At 35.6% G+C, this 25,657-nt stretch overlaps 1 protein-coding gene across 14 annotated transcripts in view; it reads right to left on the bottom strand.

Annotated features, from left to right (window-relative positions):
- The window catches only part of celf5a (cugbp, Elav-like family member 5a), a 281,579-nt gene extending 259,919 nt beyond the window's left edge, over positions 1 to 21,660 (bottom strand). For 8 of the 14 annotated variants that reach the window (XM_051094404.1, XM_051094405.1, XM_051094409.1 and 5 more), the window contains exons 1-2: positions 21,213 to 21,659; positions 1,585 to 1,667 (exon numbers count right to left, since the gene is read on the bottom strand). In XM_051094404.1, coding sequence (XP_050950361.1) covers positions 1,585 to 1,667; positions 21,213 to 21,624 — 495 coding nt within the window. In that variant the 5' untranslated portion in view covers positions 21,625 to 21,659. Of the gene's footprint in view, positions 1 to 1,584; positions 1,668 to 21,212 lie in introns of all 14 variants that reach the window. The other 6 variants (XM_051094408.1, XM_051094413.1, XM_051094416.1 and 3 more) reach the window with 2 other exon arrangements.
- Positions 21,661 to 25,657: the final 3,997 nt, after the last annotated feature.

Raw genomic sequence — 25,657 nt, 5'->3', positions numbered from 1 at the left:
AATTCAACCATCATGCCAAACTGAGAAGAAGAGGAAACACTAAGAAATTCTGATATTTTGAAAATTATCCAACATTAAATTGCTGATGAAAGAATTTATCATGAAAAAAAAAGTAATTAAAGAGGAATAAAGAAGAAACTTCACTATTAAGGATTTTGGGACAATTAACCACAAATAATAATCTAAAGTTGTAGAGGAATATAAAGAAAAAACAAACAAACACATAAATAAATGCATTTTGGAATGTAATGTCAAAATAAAAAATAAAACTAAAATAAAAACATAATAATTTGTAAAATAAAGCAAAGCAAAGAATAAAACAAAACAAAAAGCAAAGTGAAAAGCAAAGCAAACCAAAATGATACCAAACTACCAAACCAAAACAAACCAAACCAAAACAAAACGAAACAAAAACACAAAACAAATACACAAAAAAAAATGCTTTAAAAAAATAATGTCACTAATTAAATTTTCAAAAAAAGGGGGGAAAAAAGGCACAAAGGCAATGTTGCTGGAGTCATATTTCCATCTGTGATGCCACATTAATTAACAAACAAATAAATAATATAATATGCACTGTCAAAATAAAAAAGCAGTAAAATATAATACTTTTTAAAATAAAGCAAAGCATAGAATAAAACGCAAAGTGAAAAACAAAGCAAAATAAAACCAAACAAAAAACAAAACAAAACGTTATTAAAAAATAATGTCAGAACTTAAATGTTCAAAAAAAGGAAAAAAGGTACAAAAGCAATGTTGCTTTTATTTCCAACTGCGATACCAAATTAATGAACAAACAAATAAATAATAATATAATATGTAATGTCAAAATAAAAAAAAACTGAAAAAATATAATAACATAAAATACAGCAAAACACAGAATAAAAAAAACAAAGCAATGGAAAAGCAAGGCAAAGCGAAACAAAAAAAACAAACAAAACACAGCAAAGCAAAACAAAAATAAAAAAAAAAAAGCACAAAAGCAATTCTTCTGGTCCCATATTTGCATTAACCTTGATCTCTGTGCATCCAAGTTTCTTGCAGGTTACTTCAGGAGATGTCTGTCTGGCAGCACAGCAACAATATGTCATTGTTATACCATTCACTCTGGCTGTGTACGGCCGTGAAGACTACTGTCGGCCCTCCTTGTGTGTTTTGTGCTTTGAATGCCGTCGCAATTGCCAGCCATCCCCAGAAGCACACAACCCTCAATGGAAACGCTCTCGCTGCACCCCGCTATGTTTATTTTTGTGCGTCTGGAATACTTTTGTGCAGCTGGGCAACAATGACTCACTGGCTTTTTGCGTAAATGGAGCAGTTTGGAAAAATTGAGAGAACAAATGAATTGACATTTGCTATCACTGCATCCCCAAGCCCCGCGCTGAAAGCATCGGATCAATGCTTGCAAACGTCCCCGGGGAGAAGTACCATGAAACGGCTCAAAGCCTGATCTTAAAAGGCTGGGTTATCGACTGATTTCTGCTCCAAAGGCTTTAGCTCTCTGTCTAAAACATACGGCTTTAGCTTTGACTGGCATGGTGGCCCTCTTAAAGAGGTGAGGCGAAAGGCTGGCAGCCGACTTACCCCCGGCAGTGTCTTCTGTTCGTGGAGGGCGTTCTGGGCTTTGATGGCCGACTCGCGGGCGCAGTAGGTGAGGAACGCGCAGCCTGTGTGACAAAAAGGAAAGGAGACTTTCAATGACTTGGATAGACAGTGGTCTCCAACTCAATACTGCCTGATATCGACGGGTGGCCAAAGTCATTTCAAGTAACCAAACAACTAACAGTGGCCAGACAATCAGGACAAAAGCATTTACATTTATTCATTTACAGCACACACTTTCATGCAAAGTGACTTTCAAATGGGGTTGGAAGGAACAACAGAAATACAAATGCTGCTTGAAGGTTTTGACTTGTTCACTAAAAAGTTTTCTAAAAGGGTTAGACCAGTCTATACTTAAACCTTAAAAAAGACTTAAGACTTAAAAAAAGGCTTTTTTATGCCTTTATTTGGACAGGACAGTGTAGATCAGACAGGAAAGCATTGGGTGAAGAGAGAGGGGAGTGGGATCGGCAAAAGACCACAAGCCGGGATTCGAACTCGGGTCGCCGTGAGCGCAATTGCACTGTATGTCGTCGCACTAACCGTGAGGCTATTGGTCCGGACTGACACTTATTTTGTTAAGGAAAAATGACTGGAAAAGTGTAAAGAATTCAAAAACGAACTGTTTGTCATGTTCTGACCATAAAAAGTCATTTAAAACCACAGTTAATGTTCTGGTTTCTATAACTTCCACTTAGGAGCAAAAATCTGCCATTAAAATTAAAAGAAATAAATATTTGAAATTCATCATGGTAATTATTGATATCAACTGATATGAACATTTTTGCCATATCACCCAGCCCTACTTCTAAAAGTTCTGAAGGTTTCTGAAGTTCTCTGAAAACATAAATAAATAAATAAACATAAAAGCGATGTTTCTGATGCCATATTTGCATCCGTGATGCCAAATATGTTGATCTTGGTGCCTCAGAGTTTCCTGAAAGTTACTTCTTGGATTTATTTATTCATTTGCTTCTAGAAATGTCTTTAGATTTCAGAAGATTGTGATGGTTTCTGCTATTTCGAAAGGATGTTAGTCAGTTCCACCACTGAGGAACACTGAAAGTGACGGGTTCTGAAAGTTATCTTGTTTGATTCACTTACCACACCTGAAAATAAATCTGGGAAAGCGACTCAAGAGGCTGCAGACCCAAGATGGTCCTGTATGCAAGCATCAAAGGTTTGAATCATAGAGCGAAAGGAACTGGTCCTCATTTAATTCAAGATTCAAGTCCACCCACAACATTGTGCTCCTATCGAGTATCACCGCTCGCCAGCACAGGAAAAACGAGCCAGCACAAAGCCTCCGCGTCCCTTACAATGACAGGGCCAGAGGTGCCGTGAGGAGTCCCTGCAGACAAGCTAAATACAGACAGTCTATTTTCTAACATGGGGGAGCCTGTCCAGTCCGCTTTACACTGGATGTGCCCGTGTGTGTGTTTCTGCGTACGTGTGCTGGTGTGTGTTTGAGCAAGTCCATAGATCAGCCAGCCGTCCCTGTCCGAGACTCTCGGGCCGGCTGGAATAAGCCCTGACTACCCTTGACACCCTGACAGAGAGGCGAACAGTGGCGGAGAACTAGGAAGAGAAACTTCAAGTCTCTTGAGTCCCCAGACAGAGATGCGAATTCATAAAAACATGCATATATACGCACCCGTTATATAACCCTTCTGCCGCAGGTTATCAGAGAGCAGGAGACTTTGCAAGAAGAAGATCCCTGAGCCCATTAGTTTTTATGACATTAACAGTGCAAACTGGTAGACGTATTTACAGTAAAGCAAGTCTCGGATTTGCCCGATATAACAGACTCGCTGGCAACAATCAAACTGCGATGTGAGGATCACAGTTTTGTAGTTGTGAAAGTAACTTCAAAGCAGTCAGTCGTCTCGTTTTCTCTGCCTTGTCACCTTCTCTTTCTTCACCCATGTTCAACTGCACCAGAATAAACACTGTGTGTTTATACTCCTTAAAGATGAAGTGTATCTTTAACTAATGTCACCAAACGGAATTGCTAAAATTGATCATTTCAAACAGGTTCCCGAATACTCCATTCTAGGGGCCTGAGTGTATTTTTGTCTTGGCTGGTTTATATAAATGGATAAATAAATATGACATTAAAACTGGCGGCGGTAGGTCTCTCTCTTAATGAGTGTGAGTCATTGAATAATTCATTCAAATGATTTGCTCAAAACAGCTGATTCATTTAGAACCGAAGCAACGGATCACTGAAACATTGACTCAAATGATTCATTCAAAAACTGATTTATTCAGGAATGAATGAAACACCACAGTAGGGCTGTCACAAATGATTAATTTTCGATTCGATTTTGGTAATCGAATAATCGGTCTATTATTCTGACGATTAATCGAGTAATGGGCCGATCATTCTGACAATTAATCGAATAATCGGTCGATCATTCTGACGATTAATCAAGTAATAAGTCAATTATTCTAGCGATTAATTGAGTAATCAGATGATTCTGATGATTAATCAAGTAATCAGCCGATAATTTTAGCAATTAATCGAGTAATCGGACGATTATTCTGATGATTAATCAAGTAATCAGTCGATACTTCTAGCGATTAATCGAGTAATTGGATGATTATTCTGACGATTAATCAAGTAATCGGATAATAATAATTACATTTTTGTGATAAAAACAATAAAAACAGACTTTTGTTGTGACTTAAAATACACAAAAAACGAGGCAAAAAAAATAGTTCAAATAAAGTATTAATAGCAAGTAATCATATAATTTTATTGAACTGTTTAACTGTTCATACTTAATGTATTATAAACAATGGAGCTAATATACATTACGTATTATAACAAATGCCTGCTGAGGGCGCCAACAGCCGAAAAATATATTTCACACTTTACTGCGTGATCTAACGATTGTTCAATATTGACTAAACATTTCATTCAAATGTCCACTTTATCTTATATATTCGGCCACTTCTTTATGATGGGCCTACAAAGACTCACAGAATATGCAAAGATGAAGTTCAAGACGGTCCGTGCATGTACAGTAAATGATAACTGTGTGTGTGCTGCAGCATTTACTGTAAACAGAGTCACTCTGAGATGCACATAACCTACACGCATGTAAATAAAGCGCATATTAAATCCGCAGCGCATAAATTTATTTAACTGAATAACAGCAGTTGTAAACTGACAATAGCACTATGCTTATAATATATATAATATATTATAATAATATATAATCAATACAATACAACTGTGCTCACGCACTGATATTTTGGAAATGGCACTCTTTCTTGAGTGATTGCCTAAATATATCATATCTTATAAATATAAAAAACAACCTTTTTTTATTTAATTTCTTGAATTACACTCTTAAAAATAAAGGTGATTTAAAAGGTTCTTCATAGTGATGCCACAGAAGAACCATTTTTGGTTCCACAAAGAACCATTTAGTCAAAGGTTCTTTAAAGAACCAGCTCTTTCTTACCTTTTTAGAATCTGAAGAACCTTCATTTGCCACAAAGAACCTTTTGTGGGACAGAAATGTTCTTCAGATGTTAAAGGTTCTTGATGGAACCATTTAGACAGAGAAGGCTCTTCCATGCCGTCGTGAAGACCCTTTATTTTTAAGAGTGTGGATATTCTAACTATATTGTATTGAGTGTTTTCAGGGCGCGTCATTAATCATCAATCATATTGGCGGCACTGAACGTAAACAATGCCACTGAACCGAACAAAACTTTTATTTTTGAGGTTGAAAATAGTCAATTATCGTCATGTTTTGGGCTGTACTAATCGGTCGGACCGGGAAAAACATTTGGAGTGCTATAGACTGCCAAGTCAAGGAGTGCAAAAAACTGTCTGGGAAACAAAAGGTGTTTGTGGTTGGCCAAACTGAACCAGGATTTCCAGGACAAGAATCTCGTCAACATCAGTGTTTGTTCTTATCATTTCCAGTCAAGTAGGTGAAATAGTAACTTAATATCCTACCTATCCTACCTATTCCTACCTTAATATACAACCTATTAACTTCGGTTTGTCAAACTATTGCACCCTTTCCTGCTTACTAAGTCCTTCCCTATATGATTTAGCAGCTTCCACATGCTTTTTACATGGTTTAGACAGCATAAATTAGCAGAACAACATATTCAGTGCAATCTGTGCTGTTCACATCTGAGTTTTGCTGACATGGCCGTACATACTCAATAGTGCTCACACACTGTTAAAATAATTTTGAAACTTTCGTAGACAATAAATATCACGCACCCCTACTTGACTACAGTTTTTAGTCAGAGTTACTTGCTGAAAACATAAATGGTGGTGGAGAAAGCAGGCAATTCAATATGTCATGCTTTCCTGGTAGGTCAAAGGTATTTTTCAATGTTTTGTCACTACAATCTTGGAGTTCAGTCCGTTGTAGCCTTGTTTTCGTTAGCGTACAATTAAATGAGCCTTTTACTCTGGCTAAGGTCAACAGATGTCAACTTAAAGAACAGCAAATATTAATGGCCAAATGCTAATAACTAATCAAAACCCACTATGTGAAGGACCTGGGGTCATGAACGGTTGATAAATGAGACTTGGCCAAAACATTGTTTTCTCAAAAAGACTTGCTGGGACAGGCAAACAAGCAAGTCACTTGTGTTCTGTGATATTTATTATTGTATCAATCCCACTAACACTGCAGTGCTTTCAAATACATCAAAGCTTTGTTATGTCTCAAATCCTCCCGCCAAGACGGGCTCTTTTCAATCTGTGCCGAACATCTGATCTTGCAATTTCTCATGAACCAAATTGGATACATTCACAATGCAGAATATCCAGAGTAAATTAGTTGCCCCACTAACATTAGCAAAAGAATAATGCGAGTGTGTCCGTGAGAGAGAGAAAGTGACAATAAAACAGATAGCGAGGGAAACATTTTAATTCGAAACCTCTCACTTTAATGCATAGTGCGATTGCAGCCCATAGGCACCAACAAATTCATAATTGGAATCCAAACACGTACAAATTACTGCCCTGCTGTTGCATACCAGGCGCGCAATTTTGGGCTGCATGATGAAATTATTTGAAACTCGACATAAAAAGATCACGCATGGAAACGGCTGACGCAGCACCCTGAGGACGGAGTGTGGAAATGATCTACCGCATTGTTTGATAACAATCTGTATTGTTTGATCAAATGCGATTTAAAAATTAACAAAGGAAGCTGCACGGTTAGTAGGGAATGGATTTTACTTCAAAATTAGAGCTAATATAATCCTTTTTCTATATGGAGGTGAATAGTTTGTGATAAAACGCTTCACTGAATGGGAATATAAATAGAGTGAGGTGCAAAAAACCTGAAATCATTGAAATTCTGTTTTTTTTTTTCACATTTAAACCTTGGAACAAATACAAATTTTGGACATAAAGTGTTATGTACAATGAAAATGAAATATTCTGCACTATTTACAGTGTGTAAATTAATTGTTTTTATATAGATGTTATATGGATGCTATATCTAAAAAAAATGCTATTGTTGGCCTGTATAATATTTATCAGAAATATTACAATTAAGTCAAATGTAGCTATTGCCAACCAAGCTGTCCCTCACTCTTCTGAAAATCTGCACTTTTTTCCAATTTAATCCTGGAAATAAACACAATTTTCAACTTTTGGACATTAATAAAATGTTAGAAATGTTGGGGGGAAATAATGCACTATTTATAGTGCTTTAATCAATTGTTTTTAATTTAATTTTTATTCTAATATATATGACATTTCTCTAAAATATTATAATTAATTAAGTCAAATGTAGCTACTGCCAACAAAAATATGCATCAGTCTTCTGAAAATCTGGGATTTTTTTCCCAATTTAATCTTAATTTAATAAATTGTAATTTTCATATTCTGGACATTCAAAAAAACAATCATGATACAAGAAGTACTAAATATTCTAGCACTATTTATAGTGCATTAATGAACTGTTCTAATAAAATTTCTTTAAAATATTATAATTAATTTGATCATTTTTAAAAAAAAATTATGTAATTTATTTTTTTAATTAAAATTTAATTTTAATAATACAAAATGAGGAGCATTTTGACTAGTGGTTTGGATGTGTTTTGAAGTAATTTCTCAAAAAAAATAAAAATAAATAAATAAATAAATAAATAAATAAATAAATAAAAGTCAAATGTTGCTACTGCCAACATCTGAAAAAAATCATTTTTTCCCCCATTTAATGCTGAAAATAAATACAAATGTAAAATTTTGGACATGGAGATAAAATATTCTACACTATTTCTTATTCATTAATTAACTGTTTTAATTACATTTTTTATTATGTTATGCTGATATTTAAAAATATATATATATATATAAAAAACATTTAGTTAAAACATCATAATTAATAAAAAATTAAGTAAAAAAATTGGGTAACACTTTACAATAAGGTGTCATTTGCTAACATTAGTTAATGTATTAGCTAATATGATCAAACAATGAACAGTACATTTATTACACTATTAATCTTTGTTAATGTTAGTTAATAAAAATAGTCATTTATTGTTTGTTCATGTTAGTTCACAGTACATTAACCAATGTTAACAACCACAACTTGTGATTTTAATACCGTAGAAGTACTGTTCATTCTTAGTTCATATTAATTAATGTAGTTAACTAATGAACCTTTTTGTAAAGTGTTACCAAAATTTTAATACTACAAACTGAGGAGAATTTTCACAAGTAATCTTAGACTTTTAGATGCCTTGTGAAATTGCTTCTCCTGACAGACGAAAGTCAAATGTAGCTACTGCCAGCAAAAACGTGCCTCTCTCTTCCAGGACAAAAATGACATCTAACCCCCATGCTAATAAGCAATCACACAGACAGAGGCCCATGAGGCCCGCGGGTCTGAGGAATGGCGTAGAGCTTCATGGGGAGGTAGAGAGGCATAGCAGTAATTAAGCAAGCTGAACTGAAGGTGCCGCTCCCTCCCTCCACTCCTGACAGCCCCCATTTGCTGTTTTTAATAGTAAAAGCTAAGCCCGTCGCACCACTGTTCCTGCCCCCCCTTATAATTGTGTGCAAGCCCTGAACTGTGAGGTGCCTGTTAAGTGCGAAGGTCTTGGCGCTAAATCTGCTTCCGTGCCCCCATTCTCCACGTTCTCGCCTGAGCACTTTGCAACTTCACGAGCAGTCCCGTCATTCACACCTCCCACTCTTTCCCAACACGTTCAAGTTTAGCTCTCAGAACAAAGCACTGAACTTTAAACTGCTGTGCTGTTACTTGAAAAAATTGGCTGTGTATTGCCATACTGCGCAAACATTTATCAATTTTTTTCTCACTGTATTCTATCAAAACATCAGATCATTGTATCTTTTTAAATTCATAGCAAATCTAAATAAGCAAAACAAGACAGATTCGCACACACAGTAAAAAACAATTTGTTGAGTCAACTTAAAATAATTTGTTACCCCGCTGCATTAAAATTTAAGTCAACCAAAAAAAAAAAAGTTTAGTCAACTTGAAATGTTAAGTTTTATTGATTGACAACTTAGATATTTGAGTTGATTCAACTCACAATTTTAAGGCAGTCAGGTGACAAACACAGCTGTTAAGTTTAACAAACCAATTTTTTAGTTTAGTCAACTCAAATATTTAAGTTGTTGTTTAGTACAACTTAACATTTTCAGTTGACTAAAGTTGACCTGAACTTAAAATTTTAAGTTAGCAGGGTAACAAATTATTTTAAGTTGACTTAACAAATCATGTTTTTTTGTTTGTTTGTTTGTTTTTTACAGTGCACTGAAATTCAGAACCTCTAACCAACTTAATTTTCCCATGTCGGTTATTCCGGTTATCCCATCCTAATATACCGGTTCTCCCATTAAAAACATACTACTGTGTGTGTAATTAGCATTATATGGATTTTTCCACTCGAGTTGAAATTTTTCGACTTGCGCATAAGATGCATTTGAGGCAAATATCATGCATTTGTGGCAAACGCGCTGCACATTACGGTGCAAATTCGACTCTATTCGTGTCTTTGCATTGGCTTTGTATGTAATATTCTCGTGCAAATAATTACATTTGCGTCTGGTGTGAACACACCATAAGATACCGTGTCATTATACCATGTCAACACACGCAGCGCCACTCATCAATGTCAGTTCCAGAACAGTGGACCAATCAGAAGACCCCGGAGGTGGAGCAAGCATTGCAAGCTTTTGTTTACAGTAGCAGGTTGACATGGCAGCTTTTGTATTTGACGGCAACATGGCGGAGTAGGTATTCTGCATTGTTCCATGAAGATATTTTGTAAATTTCCTACTGTAGATATATCAAAACTTAATTTTTGAATAGTAATTGCTAGGAACTTTGGACAAATTTAAAGGTGATTTTCTCAATATTTAGTTTTTTTTTTTTTTGCACCCTCAGATTACAGATTTTCAAATAGTTGTTGACCAAATATTGTCCTACCCTAACAAACCATACATCAATGGAAATGATATCTCCATTTCAAAATACTGACCCTTATGGCTGGTTTTGTGGTTCAGGGTCCCAAATTAATTAACTAATTAATTAATTAATAATCAAATAAAGCCCTACTTGTGAGTCTTGATTTGTTGTAAAAAATGGCATAATTTTGCTGATAGTTGAGTTGCTGTCAGAGTCAGAAAGCTCTTAAATTTCATCAAAAATATCTTAATTTGTGTTCTGAAGATGAATGACGGTCCTACGGTTTTGGAACAACATTAGGGTGAGTAATTAATGACAGAATTTTAATTTTTGGGTGAACTAAGTCTAAATGTCAAAAAAGCAAAACTAGCTTTGTTAGAGGACATTTAGTCTAGAAGTCAAGAAAACAACTTCATATGCTGAGCTCAAGAGAAAAAATAAGGTATGGCTTCGTTGGATTTCAGTATTATTGTAATGCATCGCAATATACTGATTTGTACAAAGTGCATCATCTTGATAAAATTAAGCATAGTACTTTATGTTGCAGGTAAGAAAAGCTAATAAAACTAATAATAGTGATTAAAAAAAGAAGTCTGTACATTGTTCAAATGCAAGTAGTATTTTGTGATACAGGTTATCCAGGCAAATAAAACTGATCATAGTAACAAAAAAAGCAATTTATGTATCTAAATGTTTGCTAAATCTATCTAAATGTAGCATTTGTGCATGACAATGCATAAACGTTTCTCATAAATGAGCTTAGTAATCAAAGTCACTTGCAGTTAACGTGTATCATGTTAAACGCATTAATGCATTGACTGCCTCCCATGAAAAAAAAAAACATACGTTGGCTTGATTTCCTTCAAATCTCTCTCTCAGTCATTGTCCAGACAACAATATTGTCCCTGCCCTCGCCTAATTACTTTGTAATGAGTCTTGTAATATAAGCGGCGCGCTAGCGTAACCTGTAAACCTTAATTAAGGCAGCCACCTTTAAATGTGCTCAACCTCAATGTACCAGAGCAAAACTATACGCACGTCACCTAACATAAAGCTGGAGCTTTAAAATGATATTCTAGAAATCATAAGTTTGATATCACTTGAAAAATCTGATGCAACCAAAATCCACACTTGTAAAAATAGTAAATAATTTTGGAATATTGCAAACGTGGGTATAAAAAAAACACCTATGGGTACCGAATAGTGGCTTCCTTATACATATGCAAGACTTGTTTGTCATGGCAAGCCTCAAATAGGTGTAGAGCCGCTATTGTGTTGTGAATTTGAAATATCGTTGGGTGACACTGTGTCTTGCGGCATGCTGGGAAGTCCTCAGCTAGAAACGCTCTGATGGTGCACCGAGTGCAAGAAGGGTACGACGGAACAAAGACACTTCCTCAGTAGGCTACATCTGTTTCTCCTCCTCTCTCTCTCTCTTTCTGTCTTCAGAGGATGGCTGGCATGCGAGCAGTGATGCCAGCAGTGGCAGCTTAACCTATTTTCGGAAATACCACAGATTTCTATTAATAGCCCTGCTGAGCAGCAGGCCTCTCCGCACATCCCCGACGGGTCCCACAAACTCACTGATAACATCCTCTCCCAGATCACCTTTCAGCCATGCTCATGTCGTAGCATCACTTTTCAATACTAAAATAAAAACAACAACCATATTCAATAACGCGCAGGACTGTGGAAGAGATGAAGCAATCTGGGAAAGATTCTGGAGAACTTCTTCTACAACTTCTACACTTACAAGTGCATGTGATGCCACAGAAAAAAGATAGTTAAGAAAAGTTGCTATACTGACATCTTAAAACTTAAATTTTACAAATCGTTACCAATTTTTGGTGAGGCACGTTTTTCAACCATTGGGTCACAAACTATCTTTGTGTATAGTTGACAATATTCGTAGAGAAAATTCTTTCCATATTTATTGCCGCTAACGTCAAAGCATCAATTCGTTATAATGCATCTAATCGAATTTTATGATGTTTTGGCAAAAATTATCTGGCATCTGGCATGTTTAGTACTCGCACTGTTTTTATGCACATTTTGAAGTATCATATTAGGAAGTGATGAAAACAAAATTTTGAAAAAAAAAAAAAAAGTTTTTTAGTGCCAGTTTTTTAGGAAGTGATGATTTTGTTCTCTTTTACTCATTGGATGTAAACAGTACTTATTCACAAATTTTTTTATGTGAAATTCCAGTTTTGCACCTAAGTTTGGATGGAAACTTTGAATGGAAACCCAGTGACATGGACAGGTTGCTCAACACTCTTTAAAAAATTTGTAAGAAAGTTTCGCAAAAAAAAAACTGGGATACAACTGGGCTAATTAGCAACTTTAAAAAGTGTTGCTGAATTTTTTTACAGATTATTTGTTTTTAAAATCAAGGCATCAAATCACTGTGGATCTAATAAAAATGTAAGTTATTCTGAGAAAATGTTTTTGCCATTGGTAAAAGTTAGTCAAACTGATATTGGACAGGTTGCAAAACTACAAGAACACGAACAAAATTACACAAAATAAAAGTAAAAATACAACCCAACTGGACTCATTATCAACTTTTGAAAGTGCAAAGAAAATGCTTTCTGTATTTTGTGTCGTTGACGTCAAAGCATCAAATCATCATGCATCTAATCAAACTTTATGATATTCTGCAAAAAATAATTTGCCATTGGTAAAAGTTAGTCAAACTGACATTGGACAGGTTACAAAACTACCAGAGCATTACAAAAAAATGATGCAAAATGAATGAAAATACAACCCAACTGGACTCATTATCAACATTTGAAAGTTTGAAGAAAATGTTTACGTCAAAGCATCAAATCGTCATGAATCTAATCAAACTTTACGATATTCTGTTAAAAATTGTCTGTCATTGGTAAAAGCTAGTCACACTGACAAAGCACAGGTTGCGCAACACCGTAATAAAATATGAACAAAAATCACGCAAAATAAAATAAAAAAAAATCTATATATGAGCCGAAAACATGCATCATTGTAGACTCACGAACACGCGTCAACGACTGACACGTAAGCTTCATAACATTACGGTTGAACCTCTGGTGTCACATGGTCTGTTTTAACGATGTTCTTACTACCTTTCTGGACCTTAAACACTGTTGTTTTGTTGCTGTCTATGCAGGGTCAGAAATCTTAACGATATTCTGCAAAAAATAATTTGCTATTGGTAAAAGTTAGTCAAACTGACATTGGACAGGTTGCAAAACTACAACAGCATGACAAAAAAGGTTTGTAACGACATGAGTGTGAGTTATTAATGACAGAATTTTCATTTTTGGGTGAACTATCGCTAATTTTACATGTTGTAGATACTAAAACGACTATTACGGTAAACAATTTTGATACTGTGTTGGGTCGTCACTTGATGTTCAGCAAAACCAGTTCAGAACCACTGATCTAGCAGGCTAGAACTACCCTTTGGGTACGAATACCTAAATACTAATGCAAACCAGTCTTATCCTGTCAAACTCTCAACATCGTGATGGTGTCCCACATCTGCCCCGCCACACCTCCCCTTTCATATTAAATCCTTTTGTTTCCACCCTCTCCTGTCTGCTGGGGTGGATCTGGCTCTCCCATCCTGTCAGAAGGGCCCGTCACTCCTCCGGTGCCTCCGGATTAAAGGCACCATTTGTTTTCAGTGGTTCTGACAATCACTCCATCTCTCTCAGTCTGTTCATCTATTGTGCTTAGCCTTCTGCCTTACTGTCATTTTTCCCTGTCCACTCCAGCTCTGTGTGTGTGTGCGTGCATGGCATTTGTCACAGCTCTCTGACTGACATAATGGCCATGCCCTCCTTCCCGAGATCAAAGGAAGTGGAAAAAGGCTTTTCTGCTCAAATTCCAACGAGGCATTTACATATTTCCAAGCCGTTCTCATCAACGGCAGCAGGATCCTTCTTTCGCTGTTCATTAGTCAACCGTGCTGAGTGTTGATTTATTTTCCTCTCGACAATAAATCTTTAGTTCAGGAAGCTCGAAAAACCAGAACAACAGTTCAACTGCAGGAAATGTCGGAAAGAACAGTCACGCCGGTGTATCATACATTTCATTCTCTGTCGTCATTCTCCCTTTCCCTCCATAAAAAAACAGCACCTCTGGACTGACCTTGTAAAAGTTTATTGCGCAAAACAGTAAACAGAAAAGAGTAACTAATAAGCTTTATCCCTTCGAATTGACCTCCATTTTGAAATGGCCCAAGAAAATCTTCCAAGATGAAGTGAGTAATTTCTGCACCAATAGCATCACCAAAAAAATAACTTGCTGAATAAAACATCTTAAACCAGCTGGTGTTGGCTGGTTTTCCTGCATTGCAAATGTACAACTGGTTTTTCAGTCTGACCAGCTGGAAAATAGGCAAAATGGGTCTGGGAGACAAGCTAAGCAGCTAAGTCTGGATATTTTCAACGAGTAATGATTGTTTCCAAACAGGTTTTGCTATTGGTCAGCCAAAGAGACTTAAACTTACTCCACTGGTTGTGCAAATGTTAATGTTATCTTGTTTTTATGCGCATTTTGAAGTATCGCATCAGAAATAAGTGATGGAAATGCCATATTTCTGAAAAAAAACGCATAAATGTTTTTACGCTCACTCAAGGAGGTTTTTAACTTGTGTGAAAAGGAGTTAATGCAAACAACAGGAGATAGAAACGCATTTGCTGAATTCCTTTGTGCGCATCAAAAAAGTCATGTGACTTTGTACAATGGGACGGAATAACTTGACTAACCAGTGGACCAATCTCGTTGCATAGCATGATATTTCATGTCAGTTGGTCAGGAAGTGATTATTTTGTTTTCTTTGACTCGTTGGATGGAAACGGTGCTTATTCGCAAATGTTTTATGCGATATCCAATTTTGCGTATAAAGTTAAAATCGCAGCTTTGGACTGAAACAGTTTATGTCAGGCTAGGGTGTGTTTCCCGAAAGCACTGCTAGTATGTTTGCAGGTTCTGTTGTTATATTCAGTTATATTTCAGTTCAGTGATTCAGTAGCCGGGGTTTCATCCAAGGTTGCAAATTTAACTTTGGAATATTGCATAAAACATTTGCGAATAAGCATCATTTTCTTTTAACGAATCAAGGAGAACAAAATCATCACTTCCTGATAAACTGGCACTAAATATCACTAAGAAAAGTAGGAGAAGCCACTGAATATAATTTAGTTTTCATTTATAACGAATTACGTGTGCCTCAGAGTGAGGAGACGAAATACAATAAATGCAGTCATTGCTTTCGGAGGTGGACGCCTGTTGTCGTGTTAAGACAGTTCTGAGAGGAAATTATACAGGAATACGTTGACGACAGACTTTGCTCAGGCATTTCAGAATGACCATAACATTTTAGATGCTGTGCAATAAGATTGGTCCGCTGGTTAGTCAGGTTATGCCGTCCCATAGTGTCTTCCCATAGTGCAAAGTTATAAAGGAATTCATTCGGCAAATGCGTTTCCATCTCCCATTATTCGCATGAACCATTTTTCGCACAAGTCAAAAACCACCTCACGTGAGCATAAAAACTTTTTGGGAAATTAAGGGGTTTCTATTTGAAATTTGTCATTTCCATCACTCGTTTTTAATGCGAAACTTCAAAAATGTGCATAAAAACAGGGTGATGGAAACATTGCTAGTGTTTTTTTAAACTACAGTTAAAACCATTACAAAGTTACAAAGCGCTCAACTATGCTTTGTAGCACAGTTTGATGAATACAGCAAAAGAACAGAACACAAATATCCAAGTAGTCCTCAAATGTGATGTTTGTTATTTACAACAACAATCTGACATTAATCTGATCTTCAACCAACTAATTAGCAAAGTTATTACTCCACCAACTGTTTGGCACCATTAACAATGAATCTATATTGTAAAACAGTGTGGCTCAAATGACAGATATGTAACAAAGTTACTATGGTTTTGGGAAAATAGCTAGTTAATTTCTCCATCGACAAATCATACTATGTTAGTTAAGCAAGAAGTTATGTCATCGTACAGAAAACGAACGCCCTGGTCAAGACACAAAGAAAGTTTTAAAACAAATCTTTTAATTTCAGATAAATACTGATCTTTGGATCCTTCTATTCATCAAGGAATCCTCGAAAAAGTAATCAACAAAAAAACATTAATAATAATAACAAAAATGTTTATTGAACAGCAAATCAACTTTTGACTGGTAGTGTTATAAGAAAATATTTTAACATTAAAAACTAAAGTTTTTTCTTTTAAATACAGTGTTTAATAGTTAATTTCACTGAATCCTACAGCAGTAGCAGTAGTGTTTTTGATTTAAAGACCGATCTGGTTAAGCAGCAGGGAATCGGGTGGGCTTTTCTATTAGCAAACACAGCAGACATTATGACATGTTTGAAGACCAGCTTATTATCCGCCGTAAAAACGGTCACGAGGGAGAGATTCACAGCATCTTAGAATAGCGCATCAATAATTTCGCTTTTGTGTTTTATGCTCGGTCCACAAAACGGACATGTTACGGAAGGTCACTGAACCTCTTTCCACCGAGGGTTGTCTAGAATACTCTACGGTAAGTGCCATCTCCTGATGAATGGTAATGGCCTTAAAAAAACACATTTTCCACCTAAAAAGAAAAATAACCTTCTCTGCATGGAGTAAAGTCCATCTAAAAGCAGGTAAAGGGGAGATAAGTGGCCAGTTCACATGAAAAGACAAGTAGCTCAAAGCAAAGCTTGCCGGTAGAGGAGGGAACATCTCATCCTGACATTCAGAGCTACGGTTCCTGCCAGGAGAGCTGCTGAAGTATTGCATTTTTTATGAATTGGCCTTGTTGCGTATTACAGTATTTACAGAAGATTGGGTCTTCGGACGGTCAGATTATTTTTAAAAAAGCCACTGGATATGTTTAAGCCAATGATGTTGTCTTATTAAAGAGCCAATGAAAATCACTCAACAACATTCTTAAAAATAAAAGTTCCAAAAAATGTTTTTGCAGTGATGCCATTAAAGAACCATTTTTGGTTCTCCAAAGAACCTTTCAGTGAACAGTTCTTAAAACAGGTGGGGAACCTTAATCCTAGTGGGACAGTGTCCCTGCAGACTTTAGCGCCAACCCTGAAGACAAAAATACTAACCTGTATCCTGAAGACCTTGATTAGCTTGTTCACATGTGTTTGATTAGGGTTGGAGTTAAACTCTGCAGAAACACTGGCCCTCCAGGATTAACGTTCCCCACCCCATCTTAAAAGAACCATTTTGAAGAACATTTTAAAAATCTAAAGAACCTTTTCTGCATTTGAAAAGTTTAATGGATGTTCAAGGTTCTTCATGGAACCATCAATGCCAATAAAGAACCTTTATTTTTAAGAGTGAGGTGCAGGTTTTATTGATTGGTTGAGATGTTTCCTTGAAACTTGAAGTTGGGATGAAACAAAAGTCTTCAAAAGACTTGTAGCTTTAAGTTTACATCACAGGCGTGAACTACATTTCTACTCTCGACCGTTGTGGACAAACACCTGTGGAAACAAGATAAGTAGTCATCATTTTTGGTCCACTTAAGAGGAAAAACTATGCAAACGTACATATTTTAAGCTTTTAGAAAGCCTTGCAACAAATAGAATTTAATAAAAACCACAAAACTCCAATTCCATGAAGTTTTATTGGAAAACAATTTAAAACGGACGAAGTGCACTCATACAAATGAATTACAAATATGAAGATGCTACTATGAACCCAACATTGGTTCTTGGTAAACCATACAAAATAGGTTTTATCTTTCTATTAAAAGGGATTTGTGATGTCATTTTGCTGCAAGGCCTCTGAAAAATCTCCTATCTTAACTCTTTGCAATACTGGAAATAGCATGAAACTACTTTCAAATCACTGTCCAACAAGGTTACATATACATTTATAGGCACTGAACCTTTCTATAGCCTGGCTTTCACCTTTTTCAAGGACCACAAAGACGGAAATTAAAACTGTTTGATACTTCATAAGATTATTTTTAAGATCTCGATCTTATTTGTCAATCTCTCATAAATGCATTAGCACAATAGGTCCCTTGAAAGCAGTTAAGCATTGACACTCTATAGTGGCAGATGTGAATGGAGACACAATAAGCAAAGACAATCAGATCTAAATCAGGTTTAGGCCTGAAGAACCTTGTATTTGTGCATAGTGTTCTGAATGCTTTTTGTATTCTAAGATAGAACAAGCTTATCCTTGGACATCTTCACCTGCAGAGTGCTAAAATGTGTGTAAGAGGCTTTCAAAGCAACGCAGCAATCGTCTATTTATGCTAAACGCAGAAAGAGATCTATATACCAACGCTCATGCACGATTACAAATACAGCTAGTGTCTCAAGCTTTGCAGGCAAATCTGCGAGCGTGAAACCCATTTCCAACTCCGTACTAAATATAAAAACTTTAATAAAATGCTGAGCTCAACTGATCACAGGTGAAAAGCCTGAAGGGGAAAAGCTCACCTGTTAATACAAATCAAGAGACAGCATTTGTTAGACCCGTTGAACAGACCTCATAATAGCTGTTCATACTGAACACCGCAGGCTAGGGTGACTACAGCATGCTTTAATTGCAAAGAAGCAGCCACTGTAGAGGGACAAACCAAGTGATCCGAACGACCGCAACCTCAGACAATAACTACAGTTGCTAATCCTCCTCCGTCATTATGGTCATGGTTTATTACCGCGCTTAGCAAACTAATGCTGTGTTTTCCTGTGTGGATTAGCAAGCTGACTTAGCGCCGAAACATGTTCTCCACTTTGAAACCTACACGTGATCCCTTTAGTCTGCCGAACCCTTTAAAAAAGAAATTAATGATGAAACAGATGCATAAATACAAACAGTAGGCTCTACACAGCGAGTAGAGGCATTAACACAAACATTCATCAATTGCGCTCCTTTGTCACATTCTGGAAAATAAAAAAATTACATTAGCATCCTCAGCGATGTTTTAGCCAAACATTTAAACAACCTTGGGGTCTACATCACCAATGCAGTCCATATTGAGACTACTCGCAAGACTGCACAATCTCTATAAGCTGACAAAAAGTGTATGTAAATATTTGCTGACTTGTTCTTATCTTCACATCCCCTCATAGAATAATACATAAGATGAAAAGAAATTCCATCCTGAAGAACCAATTCTCCGTACGATCCTTTAGAACTCATTTTCAGTTCCTGTCCCAGAGGCAACTACATCGCAAGTACAATCAGGTAGTTTAGGATGAAAAAAATAGGCCTGTGATGTTGTAATCTGGCAATGACAGGACGTTCAGCTAATATGTACGCAACCAGACATAATAAACAGAAGGTTTTCAGAAATAGCAAAATAGACAGTCGGTCTTCAGAAATAGTGTTTTCTTTGTTTCTTTGTTACATCTTGTTTATTACCAATTTGCATTTTGAGAAAACAACGCTTTCAAAATTCACATCTGAGGTACAACTGTGTGTAATTTATGCATAACAAAATGTAAATGTCTGAAGTATTATTAACCACAGACCTTATTTTACTTATAAATGGAAAATCACAATTTTTAAAACCCCACTGGAAATTCCTGAGGGAACCCAATGGCTTGAAAATGCTAATTCTCTTCTGGGTTTAGCACTACAAACTGAAAAGCTCTATATTTTTTAGACGTCTAATTGATGTGACTATTCAGCTCACCGTAATGCACTAGATAAGGTGTATCCACATAGGCTTGACATCCATCAATGCCCAAGAGGACCATCATTATTGAGGAACAGTCAACTCAGATTGGATCCTCTCTGGTGTTTCTGTCTTGTATTATTTGCTACACAAGTTAATACCTCAAATAACATAACAACTTACATGTCACCCCTGATGCTATTTGATCAAAGAAGGATAGACGCCTGAGTGCCATTTCTCCTCAGAATTGGCGCGCTTTTATAACGGCCGACTTGTGGTAAGTTTTCTCTGTGTGCTGCACATTTTTAATCATGCATATCCTCTCTAGTGCTTAACCGTTTGCCAGTGAAACCTAAAATTAAGAATAAAATTAACATTTCACCTCGAACTGTTTGCTTAGGTTTAATTTAGCCAAATGAAAACGCACAACTCTCGCCCACAAAATGATTGTATATATTCTCATTATTACTCTGACATGTTCAACACAGTTAAACCCCATATGAAGCAAGGCTTCTCACGGGGTAAATATCGTGGATGAACGCTTGAGCAAATACAGCCTTATTAGCATAATTATAAACACACCACTGATATGAAGCCTAATAGTAACTGACACTAACGAAGACAAATGTGAATATTGTGTTTCCGACACATATCGCTTGAGGAGAATAAATGACGAGAACGAGATTACACCAAAACTGAGGTTTAATTTTAGTCTTTGTCTTCTTGTTTGAGTGGGATATATGACGTATTCAATGTCAACTGTCAAATAGAACGTCACGCCACAATGTAGAACGCGCCGTAGTTCGTTATGACGCACAACCGAACGTGTTTTAAGTGCAAATACGATCAGATAAGTAAGGCTGCACGTTTTATTGTTCTATTACTATTTGTGCATGTCTCATTATACTCTGGCACCTGTTTGGAGCTTTTAACAGCTCTGTTTTTTGTCAGATGTTGCACACCTTTCTCTTAGTATTATATTAATATACATTTAATCATAATCATAATCAAACGCCTGTTCATTTGCGAGAACTGCATATGTGTCAGACTGCACAAGGATGCTGTGGGGTGGTGGGAGTATTTCCCCATTGAAAAGGATGGAAGAGGCAAAAGAAAGACTCTTTAAATATGAATTTTCTTGGTAGCCTCTTTGCCCCAGTTCCCAAATTAACACCCATTAAGAACGGCAAGATGATGGAAATACATAGTAATTCATACAAGCAACAATGCAAAGGTTCAAACTAAGAATGTAAGTTGTCTTTAAACGAAGTGCAAAATAATGGCTCAAGGGGCTTGATATTACAGTTTCACCTCAGTATATGTATTTAATGTTGACATGACAGTGGACCACAAAAATGACTCGTATAATTTATAATAAATATTACAACAACGCATGCGTCACTAATGGATGATGTGCATGAGACAAAAATATTGTTTTTTTTTTTTTTACAGTACAATATATTGTAGTGTTTACCACCTCCAGAATCACAGATTGTTATTAAGGGAATCACGCGTTTACCTTTGTGCATGCCGGTGTATCGGTCCTTTAATACTGTCAATTCGTGGATTTTCCCAAACTGTTCGAATAATGGTTTCAGGTCTTTTTCCTCAAGGTTCCGCGGTATTTGCCCGATAAAGAGTTTTATGGCATCTTGGTCTTTCATGGTGCCGTTCTCCGGATGAATGGAGATGGATTCTGACCCGTTCATGGGTTTAGGAAATGGGATCTGAGCGTACTGGTGCTGGTGCGGGATTAGGAGGAGTGGATGTTGGGTCGGTGCTGCCCCGGGTCCAGTGAAAAGCAGGCTGGAGTAAGCGGGATGGGGCGGCTGTGGGTGCTGCTCCCTTCTTGTCTCAGTCTGAGTGAATCTGGCCATTCTGAGCTGGGAGCAGACTGGATAATAATAATGACAACACACACACATACACATACACACACACTGAGAGAGAGCGAGCAGTCAGCTGGAAACACAGACTTACTTTCTCGGCGCTACACATACGCACACATACACACAGTCGGAGGAGATGTTTAGAGGGTGGGGGAGACACCGCGCCATTTATTGCTCCAGAGCGACACCCAGTGACCAAACCTGGCTATCGGGCCTACACTCGGCGTGGATTTCCGAAAAACACTTTAGTTTTCCACAGAGGATTCAAGTTCTGAATAAAAGGAAGACAACAAAAGACGTTCATGGTCCGTTTGAGCCTCTAAATTTATTTAAAAGCTGAAAAAAACTTTGTAAGGGTAGGACAATAAAATCTGGAATCTGAGGGTGCAAACAAATAAATAAAATAAGAAAAACAAAATAAAAATATTGAGAAAATCACCTTTAAATGTGTCCAAATGAAGTTCTTAGCAATGCATACTACTTTTTCTTTTTCTTTTTGTCTTTATTGTGATAGAACAGATGATTAATTGACAGGAAGGGAAGTGGCAGAAAGATAAGGGGGCGGGATTGGCAAAGGTCCTCGAGCCGGGATTCGAAGTCGGGACGCCCGTAGCGCTGTGTGTCGGCGAACTGCCCACAAGGCAATGCATCTTACTAATAAAAAATTAAGTTTTTATATATTTATGGAAGGGAATTTCCAAAATATCTTTATAGAACATGATCTTAATATCCCAATGACTTTTGGCATAAAAGAAAAGTCTATAATTTTGACCCATACAATGTATTGTTGCCTATTGCTGCAATATACCTGTGCTACTTATGACTTAAGCTGTTTTGGCGGACATCAAATGTATAGACAAAGAATAAAGCGATAAACATTAACTATATACATAACATTAACTATGTACATAACTTTAAAAAATAAGAGCCAACCAGTGTTGGGACGGTTACTTTGGAAATGTAATAGGTTACAGATTACAACTTACCCTATTTAGAATGTAATAAGTAGTGTAACGATTTCAATTACTTTATTAAAGTAATATAACTGATTTCATTTGATTACTTTCTCTCTTCTTTTTTTGTTAATATTTTTCTAAACTGTTACTTACTTTAAAAACATTTAAAGCAGGCAGGGTTAACTGTCAAACTTTCAAAATTCTTTATCACTTGAATTAAGATTGTAATTATTAATTTTTAAAGCAGAACCACCACAAAATTAGACTTTAACACTTAATTTACTTTGAGATCTTCTGAGATTAAATACAGATTCAAAATCATAAGATATAGTTAGCTATAACACTGTTTTTGAAATCAAATCTATGCCATTAAAAAAAAACAGCTAAAAAAATAAAAAGCATATATAAAAAAATAAAGCATATATATAAACCCAAATATAAAATAAAACAGTTTAACCACAGTATTTGTAGTAAATCTGTGGTTATACAAATAGTTTTCAATACTTTACTTTTACTATAGTAAAACCATGGTTATTTTTTACTGATTATTAAAATTACATTTGTTTTGTAATTAAATTACATAATTTCGCTACATGCATTTTGTTACATACATCGTTACACATAAAGTAGTTACTCCCGGACACTAAAACCAACAAAAATATTTAAATAAAATATAATAAAATCACATGCCTCAGGTACTTACTTTTACTGGTTCGTACTGTATTTGAAGAGGAATTTTGACTTGATTTTTACAATATAATTAATGTTTTCACTGTAAATTATAGTTCATAGTTTTTAGTTTTATTAAACATAATTTTCACAATAATTTACAGTAAAAAAAAAAAAAAATTGCATGTACTTTTTTAGCCTATTTGCTACGGTCACTTACAGTTAACCAATTCTAGAATATTAACTGTGGAATATTAAAGTTTTTCCACAGAAGTGTTTTTCATTAAAATAACTAATTTATTTATTTAATTATGTATTTACAATGTAGTGGTATTATATTCTTTGTAACTTTGAATATGTAAATACAACTGTACATGAAAGTTTTTTGTTTGTTTGTTTGTTTTTTTGGCATGACAGTATTCTTTTGATTATAGTAAGTAGCCAGCATTGGACAACCCAGCAAAATTATGATGGTACACACGCATAGAAAAAAAAGTGTTAGTGCATTTTTGTAAGGTAGCCATCTGAGAATTAATCTCATATGCAGACATTATCTGTCACTATGGTTACAAGTGTTATTCAAGGCAGAGAATGCAGCTGGGAATTGACCTTAGCTACCTGTCCATGAAGACAGCTTTTGTCTGCTATTAGATATACAACACAACTTGAAAGAGTTGTTAGTTGTCAGTCCCAAAAACAGACGTAACAGACGTAAAACAGACGTAACAGTGAGACCTTTGATTTTGTTTTTGTGCTTTTTTATTTATAAAACATAGAAGAATGGCCTTTGATCAGCTTGCTTTCATCAGTGAGAATAGCAGCATCTTTACATTAAACTGTAGTTAAGCGTTGCCATTAGAAGGCCTGCTTAGATCATCATTAACAAAATGCAACAAGAACATTCTTAAAAATTTCACTACTTATGATATCCTTGCAGGACCTACTAGGAATTTGTTTAGTTACGCCTGAATAACTGGAAAATATGTATCCATTTGCATGCATATTTCATGTAACCATTCATGCAAACAAGTCCCAAACACTTGCTTAATTAACAGAAATTAGTCTTTTTTATGCTGTTCTCTGAAATAGCTGTCACATTGCTACCCTGGTGTGAATGTTGAATTTGTGAAAAGAACGAGAAACACAGTGGGCTTTTGTAAACTGACAGTATTAATGTTTTTAGGAGCTCTGTTTTGAGCAATTTCATAACTACAAGTGATGGAGCAATATCTACACTTCATCCTCATGGCAGGAAGTGGCAATGAACTTTTATATAACAGATCAATATCACACTCAAAAGGGGCTTTTCAGAAAGATATGTGACTGGGGAAAAAAAAAATTAATATCTCCAGATGAATCAGTTTTGTAATTGTGTGGGGGGTGGCGTTTTTTTTTTTTTTGTTTGTTTGTTTGTTGTTGTTGTCGTCATTGTTATTGTTTTTTACCTGGCCATTTCCGCGACTGAATAAATAAAATTTAAACATTTTTGACTTTTTGTCTCACAATTCTGACTCTTTTTTTGCAATGGCGAGTTTACATCTTGCTATTTTGAGTGTTATTCTCAGAATTGTGAGATATAAATTAAGTAAAAATTGCATTACATAAGCTCGCAATTGCAAGTTATAAAGTCAGAACTGCGAAATATAAACTCACAATTCTGACTTTTTTCTGTCTTTAAATTTCACTTTATAACTCAATAATGAGTTTTATATCATGCAGTTATGAAAAAAGGTCAGAATTGTGAGGAAAAAAGTCAGAATTTTGAGATAAAACCTTTTTTTATTTATTGAGTTTATATTAGTTCTAAGAAAAAAAGTTAGAATTGTGAGTTTATATTTTGCAGTTCTGACTTTATAACTCGCAATTGTGAGTTCAAATCACGCAATTCTGAGGAAAAAGTCACCATTGCGAGGAAAAAAGTCAGAATTGCAAGACAAAAACTCACATTTGCGAGAAAAAAGTTTTTTATTTATTGTGTTTATATCACAGTTCTAAGAAAAAAGTCAGAATTGCAAGATATAAACTCACAATTCTGACTTTTTTTCCTAAAACTATGATTCTAACTCGCAATTGTGAGTTTAAATCACGCAATTCTGATAAAAAAGTCAGAATTGCGAGATTAAAAACTTGCAATTGCGAGGAATAAGTTTGTTTATTGAGTTTATATTACGCAATTTTAAGAAAAAAAGTCAGAATTGTGAGTTCTTCCAATTCTGAATTTATAACTCACAATTTTGAGTTTATATCGCGCATTTCTAAGAAAAAAGTCAGTCAGTCACATTTGCGAGAAAAAGTTTGTTTTTGTTTTTTTTTTGTTTATACAAATTTGAGATTATCTCAAATCTCAAAAAAAAAACTGTTTTTTCACAAATGCGAGTTTTTATCTCGCAATTCTGACTTTTTTTCTCACAATTCTCAAAATTTGTGAGATAGCAAGTTGCAATAACATT

Source organism: Labeo rohita, chromosome 22, assembly GCF_022985175.1.
Source record: "Labeo rohita strain BAU-BD-2019 chromosome 22, IGBB_LRoh.1.0, whole genome shotgun sequence".
Classification (NCBI taxonomy): domain Eukaryota; kingdom Metazoa; phylum Chordata; class Actinopteri; order Cypriniformes; family Cyprinidae; genus Labeo; species Labeo rohita.
The sequence above is the reverse complement of the archived record's forward strand: the minus strand, read 5'-3'. Positions and strand labels throughout refer to the sequence as shown.